Source organism: Silurus aristotelis (assembly GCF_946808225.1).
Source record: "Silurus aristotelis genome assembly, chromosome: 29".
NCBI classification, from domain to species: domain Eukaryota; kingdom Metazoa; phylum Chordata; class Actinopteri; order Siluriformes; family Siluridae; genus Silurus; species Silurus aristotelis.
This window is the reverse complement of record NC_139602.1, coordinates 7,263,052-7,270,551: the sequence shown is the minus strand read 5'-3', so window position 1 is coordinate 7,270,551 and position 7,500 is coordinate 7,263,052. Positions and strand designations below refer to the sequence as shown.

The 7,500-nt window shown below is 37.5% G+C and overlaps 1 protein-coding gene and 1 long non-coding RNA gene across 2 annotated transcripts in view; one reads left to right on the top strand and one right to left on the bottom strand.

Annotated features, from left to right (window-relative positions):
• Nucleotides 1–3,151: 3,151 nt before the first annotated feature.
• Nucleotides 3,152–6,193, top strand: LOC310722623. Its single transcript, XR_014532412.1, has 2 exons — nucleotides 3,152–5,317; nucleotides 5,432–6,193. It is a non-coding gene; the product is annotated as an uncharacterized lncRNA (long non-coding RNA).
• Nucleotides 6,194–6,949: 756 nt separating this feature from the next.
• The window catches only part of rps6kc1 (ribosomal protein S6 kinase polypeptide 1), a 32,530-nt gene continuing 31,979 nt past the window's right edge, over nucleotides 6,950–7,500 (bottom strand). Inside the window, exon 16 of the mRNA XM_083534977.1 lies at nucleotides 6,950–7,166. Coding sequence (XP_083391103.1) covers nucleotides 7,065–7,166 — 102 coding nt within the window. The 3' untranslated portion in view covers nucleotides 6,950–7,064. The remainder of the gene's footprint in view (nucleotides 7,167–7,500) is intronic.

Below are 7,500 nucleotides of genomic sequence, written 5' to 3'. Positions count from 1 at the left end.
CGACATTTTTTACATTCCTGTGAGCTTCAAAGCAGCGTACACACCTTTCACCCGACACACACTCGCCTCATCAGTGTGTCGGAAAAAGCTAACAAAGAAAGGACTTGAGTTCGTCTCGAATGAATCTTTCATGTCTAACGATCCCTATTAAAGCTTCTCGCACGGCGTTTACCTTTCACACACACACACACACACACACACACATACACACACACACCCCTAGTCGACCGATTTACATTTACGCCCTTTTATCCAGAGCGACTTACAATTATCTGAGCAGGTCAGGGTTAAGGGCCTTGCCCAGGGGCCTGCTGTGGCGGCTTGGTGGTGCTGGGATTTGAACTCGCAACCTTCAGTTCAAATTGCGTTGTGTTAGCGTGCAAGAGGAATACTGCGATCTTTAACGAAAGTCTCGACTTACTTCCGGAACAATAATCTTCAGGGGGTTGAACGTTCCTCTATCAAAACCTGACTAGGAAATAGTTTGATGCCGAGCAGTATAAATTATCTTGTAAGTCTCCAAAGGAAGCATGTTTACCCTCAGGGCCATACACCTGACCATAAGATGTTCTTTTAGATTCTGTGGAGATTTGGTGAAGATTTGTGCTCAGTCAGAGACAAGGGTGTTAGTACTCAAATCAGGTTTGAGTGTATGGTGTAGGTGAGGTAGGGAGGCCTGGGGTGCCGTTCCAAGTCATTTCAATAGGGTTGGAGCTCTACAGCAGGAGATCTTCCACTTCGTCCAACCCATGGAAAGATCATCTTCGTAGAACTGGCTTTGTGAACATCACGGATCAGGTACTGATCTTCTTGGTCAAGTGAACCTGGGTGCCTCCAGGTTTTTGGAACGTTTTGGTGCTCACTCTTGTGGTTTTGGTTGAGATTGTTGTATTTTTTGGTTGTTGTGTGCGTTTGTTTTGCATTGTTGTGTTTTTAGGTTTGCTTCTTCTTTTCTCTACATCTACAGCAAAAGCGTACAAGCTCTAGTCACAAGCCCTTTGGTCTTTTCTCTTCACTGTGTGTGTGTGTGTGTGTGTGTGTGTCAGTTTCCTTCAATTGTAAGGAGTGTTGATGTTCCTTAAGAGCTGCTGTTACAGTGTATTAGGCTTAAAAACAGGCTGATAAAAAGCCAGCTGATCCACCCCTGGGCATCCCACACACTCTTACTCTCACTCACACTCACACACACACACACACACACACACACACACACACACACACACACACACACACACACACACACACACCACATAGAATCATTGGGTAAAGCTATTATAATAAATCTTTTCTTTAATCATATACTATTTAAATTAACGAATGAATAAACATTTTGCAAATGTATATGCAAATATATTTATATAAAAAAAAAAAATAATAATAATAATAATAATAATAATATTTGAAATATAGATATGAAAACAAATTCAGGCCAAATAAGGAAAATAAGTATTTGAACACCCTGCTATTTTGCAAGTTCTCCCACTTAGAAATCATGTAGGGGTCTGAAATTTTCATCGTAGGTGCATGTCCACTGTGAGAGACATAATCTAAAAAAAAAAATCCAGAAATCACAATGTACGATCTTTTTACTATTTATTTGTATGATACAGCTGCAAATAAGTATTTGAACACCTGAGAAAGTCAATGTTAATATTTGGTACAGTAGCCTTTACAGAGGTCAAACATTTCCTGTAGTTTTTCACCAGGTTTGCACACACTGCAGGAGGGATTTTGGCCCACTCCTTCACACAGATCTTCTCTAGATCAGTCAGATTTCTGGCCTGTCTCTGAGAAACACGGAGTTTGAGCTCCTTCCAAAGATTCTCTATTGGGTTTAGGTCTGGAGACTGGCTAGGCCATGCCAGAACCTTGATATGCTTCTTACAGAGCCACTCCTTGGTTATCCTGGCTGTGTGCTTTGGGTAATTGTTATGTTGGAAGACCCAGCCTCGACCCATCCTTAATGCTCTAACTGAGGGAAGGAAGTTGTTCTCCAAAATCTCGCAATACATGGCCCCGGTCATCCTCTCCTTAATGCAGTGCAGTCGCCCTGTCCCATGTGCAGAAAAACACCCCCAAAGCATGATTCTACCACCCCCATGCTTCACAGTAGGGATAGTGTTCTTGCGATGGTACTCATCCTTCTTCTTCCTCCAAACACATTTAGTGGAATTATGACCCAAAAGTTCTATTTTGGTCTCATCTGACCACATGACTTTCTCCCATGACTCCTCTGGATCATCCAAATGGTCATTGGCAAACTTAAGACGTGCCTGGACATGTGCTGGTTTAAGCAGGGGAACCTTCCGTGCCATGCATGATTTCAAACCATGACGTCTTAGTGTATTACCAACAGTAACCTTGGAAACGGTGGTCCCAGCTCTTTTCAGGTCATTGACCAGCTCCTCCCGTGTAGTTCTGGGCTGATTTCTCACCTTCCTTAGGATCATTGAGACCCCCACGAGGTGAGATCTTGCATGGAGCCCCAGTCCGAGGGAGATTGACAGTCATGTTTAGCTTCTTCCATTTTCTAATGATTGCTCCAACAGTGGATCTTTTTTCACCAAGCTGCTTGGCAATTTCCCCGTAGCCCTTTCCAGCCTTGTGGAGGTGTACAATTTTGTCTCTAGTGTCTTTGCACAGCTCTTTGGTCTTGGCCATGTTAGTAGTTGGATTCTTACTGATTGTATGGTGCGGACAGGTGTCTTTATGCAGCTAACGACCTCAAACAGGTGCATCTAATTTAGGATAATAAATGTAGTGGAGGTGGACATTTTAAAGGCAGACTAACAGGTCTTTGAGGGTCAGAATTCTAGCTGATAGACAGGTGTTTAAATACCTATTTGCAGCTGTATCATACAAATAAATAGTTTAAAAATCATATATTGTGATTTCTGGATTTTTTTTTTAGACTATGTCTCTCACAGTGGACATGCACCTACGATGAAAATTTCAGACCCCTCCATGATTTCTAAGTGGGAAAACTTGCAAAATAGCAGGGTGTTCAAATACTTATTTTCCTCACTGTATATTATATATATATATATATATATATATATATATATATATATATATATATATATATATATATATATATATATATATATAAAATCTTTTTTAATGAATACATTTGTTTTTATTGGCAAAAGGTCCTTAACGTACTAATGACCAAAATTGATAGCTTTCTACCTGATATTAAGCAATAAAATATCCAGAAATAAAAATGCGAGATTTTAAATGTTAACGACGTGTAAAATCTCTGGTAAAGATAAAATATTTAAATATGAAATATTAAAGTCACCTGACATCGAGTGACAAGGTTTTTTTTTTTATATTCATATTCTCGTGTCCCTCAAATCTTAACTTTTATTAATATTATATACGATAAAATTTTATGTTTCATTTTAAACATCTTCGATCCATTTCCTTCAATATTTTACCTCAGAAAATTCCCAAATTTTGCTCAATCCTTCTTCTTTAGGTTTATACTACTAAACTGCGCCCTAGCTATATCACTAAAAGTATTGGGACACCCGATTTTCCCGCCGTCGGAGACACCCTGTTGTATGATACGTCTTCTGAGGTATTAGCATGAAATTTTCCCTTCACTTAAACTATAAACCTGTTCCAGCATGACAACGCTTTTGTGCACAAAGCCAGCTCCATGAAGATCTGCTTTCCATAGGTTGGAAGAACTCTTGTTATAGTTCTCCAAGTCTCCAACTACATTAGTACCTGATCCACAAATCTCCAAAAAATCGAGTGGAACTTCTTCCCAGAAGTGTGGAGATGATTATAACCGCGCAAACAGCGACTCGATGTGGAACGGGACATTCATATGGACGCACATTCCAATTTATAGTCGGGTGTCCACAAACTTTTAACCTTATCGCGTTGCTGTGATGGCGTATACACGATGCGTACGCTCAATATATCTACAGAGCCAGGTCCAGGAAGGGGGCGCGGCCTAACGTTTCGCTCTAAAACACTCGCATTTTTCGTCAAATGTTAAAGTTCGTCATTCAATTTTCAGGCGATGTCTTGAAGCTGGCAACGATAAATTTGTAGCGTTGTCCCGTTAACGATCTTTTACGTCAAATTTCATCGGTATTAATGTAAGTTCTAATTATAATGTTTTTAGAAGCAATTAAAAAAATATTTAATTAAAAACATTTCAATTACATTTAAATAAAATAAAGACGGACATTTACTCAACAGAAAAATGTTTATTAATGCAGCCGTCAGGATTTCTTTATTTCTCAATATTCTTTTTCTCTCAAATATTCATACCACACACACACACACACACACACACACACACACACACGATCGAATAAATGGCTAGAAATGTAAACAATAAAACACTGATCCATTTCAGGGTCCTGAACAAGACTGAATTTGTTCAATAATATTATATATTTGATAATTTGATATAAACAATTTCCATTTTCCGCATACATTTCTATTGTGTGCGTCTTTCAGCATAAGTCTGTACAATAAAAAAAAAACAATTTATTTATTTATTTTTTTACTTATATCTAATTTCAATTCCGATTCAAGTCCATGATGAATTTTTATTTTTTTTTTTTTTACAATTTTACGAGACTTTGGCATTATTACCACATCTATCGATTTCCATCTACATGTATGTATTTATTTTTAAATCATAGCTTTTATATATAGTTTTAAAGAAAAACGCTGATAACGAACATTTTAACCTGACTTTGGGCTTCGGTTTTAATCCGGTTGTCAGTATTTTTTTATTTCATTGGATACGAAATCAAGATTTTCGCATCTTTTTAAAACTGCATTAAACAAACAAAAATGACTTCTGAAGTTTTATTGTATAAAATGCTGAAAATGTAGTGAAGTTAATGTTTATAAGAGAATAATAAATAAAGTGTGTATCGGTGGTGGAGAGAAAACACGAACCCCTGCAGCATAATAATAATAATTATTATTATTATTATTATTATTATTAATAATAAATTCATTTTATTATTATCTAGAATTCGAATGGTTTTTGGATCTCGCATCCGTTTCAAGTAAACGCAACGGCTTTCCTGATGATGATAGAGATAATGATCATGGTGATGATGAAGATGATGGTGCTGACTGTGAGGCTGATGGTGATAATGCTGGTGGTGACGGTGATTATGTTTATGGTGGTAATTATGAAGATAATGATGTAGGTGATAATGAAGATGATTACGATAGTGATAATGGAGATGATGATGATGAGGATGATGATAGTGATGATGGAGCTGATAGTGATCGAGATGATCGTGATGATGAAGATGTGATGATGGAGATGATAGTGATGATGAATATGATAGTGATGATGGAAATGATAGTGATGATGAAGATAGTGATGATGAATATGATAGTGATGATGAAGATAATAGTGATGGAGATGATAGTTATGATTGAGATGATGGAGATGATAGTGATGGCGTGATGCTGATAGTGATAGTAGTGATGGTGGTAATGATGAAGATAATGATTTGATGATGATGAACAGGTGGTAATAAAGATTGTGATGATGATGGCGGTAATGAAAGATAATCAGAAGATGATCATGAAGATGGGGATGATGGTAATAATGAAGATTATGATATTAATGATGGTGACGATGATGATAACAGGGATGAAGATAGATGATGACGGTGGTGGTAATAAAGAAGGTAATGACGATAAAAATGATAAGTGATGATGGAGATGATGATGACGATGCTAATGGTGATTAAGATAAAAGTGATGAAGATGATGGTGATATTAATGATAGTAATGAAGATTAAACTAAAAATGAAAATTAAACTATTGTTTCAATTTTTTATTTAATTTTTTTTAAAGGATTTTATTCAAATTTTGTTTCCGGCCCCTCGATCCCTCTCGAAAACGAATACGGGGTGATGCGAGCAGGTCAACCGGTCTTCAATATTCATCACGCAATTAGACGAGAATTACGACTCGTTCACTTTTGCCCCGAGATCAAGTGCAAGACAAAAATATGCAGATTTAATCATAATAATAATAATAATAATAATAATTATAATAACAACAATTAAAAAAACAATAACTCAGATCGGCTCTGATCTTATTCAATGATACTTCATGAAATATTGCACGAGCTCTTTTTTGATGGAAAATAAATAAAGGATCATGGTATAAAGACCCACCTTTTTTTTCTTTTTTTTCCCCGCTCCAAACACAAACAAAACGTGAGAAAAAACAAAGCAGAAAAACAAATGTCCATCATGTCTCACGTCGTCTTTGTTTTGCTAAATATCTGACTTTTTAATATTTCAGAATTTTTTTTCACTTTTTTTTATTTTTTTATTTTGAAAATCACATTTTTTTACGTTAATATCTTTCCAAAAGAGTGTCAATTTGTTTGTGTGTTGGAGCTCTGAGGCGAATTAGCCGTATAATTTTTTTTTCGATAGCGGGCTTTGATGAGGAACCGTCCTTCTGAAGATGTCTTTCGTCATACATTTGACACGAACGGCTTGCTAGCAGGCTAGCTCGCTAACTCCGCCACCTAGATGTAAAGACAGGACGGCTCAAGCTACATCGGTTGTAAAATATGGTCTTATCCTAAAACGGTCTTATCCTAACTATGGAACTATGAAGGGGATTCATGGAGGGGGCTTGGCCTAAGCTCTTGCTTTGTAACTTTTTAGAATAAAGGGGGTGTGGCCTAACCCTCCACATTATACGTTTTTTTTAGAACTTATATATATATACATACACACACACACACACAAAAATGTTCAGTCTTGCCCTGTATAAAAAGGACGTGAGGACGCTGCAGCGAAATGTGTCGCAGGGAGCCATAGTGCATGATGGGATATCCGGGGTATTATTTCTTAGGAGTGTAAAAGGAGTCTCCAGTACGAGAAGGAGGACGAAATGATCCGATTCGGCTTCTTCCTCTCTCTCTCACACACACACACACACACACTCTCACACACACACACACTCTCACACACACACACACACACACACACAGGAAGAGATGGAGTGTGTTTCAGCTTTCAGGTCAGTCGGTTGTTACAGGGACCTCAGTTTGGCCAGTTCACATGAGCGAAGAATGGATGCGATTTGATCTCCTCCACTCCTCCGACGCCTGCGCCCAGTCTCTCCACTGGGTTATATTGCAGCAACTGTGTACACACACACACACACACACACACACACACACACACACACACACACACACACACACACACACACACTTTGTATATACACACTAGTACTATACAGCTACAGCTGAGCACAGAAGCAAAGGAAAAGGATAAAAAGAAAAGGATAGACGGACAGACGAATAGCTAAATGAAAAGATAGATAGATAGATAGATAGATAGATAGATAGATAGATAGATAGATAGATAGATAGATAGATAGATAGATAGATAGATAGATAGATAGATAGATAGATAGATAGATAGATAGATAGATAGATAGATAGATAGATAGATAGATAGATAGTCACAATCA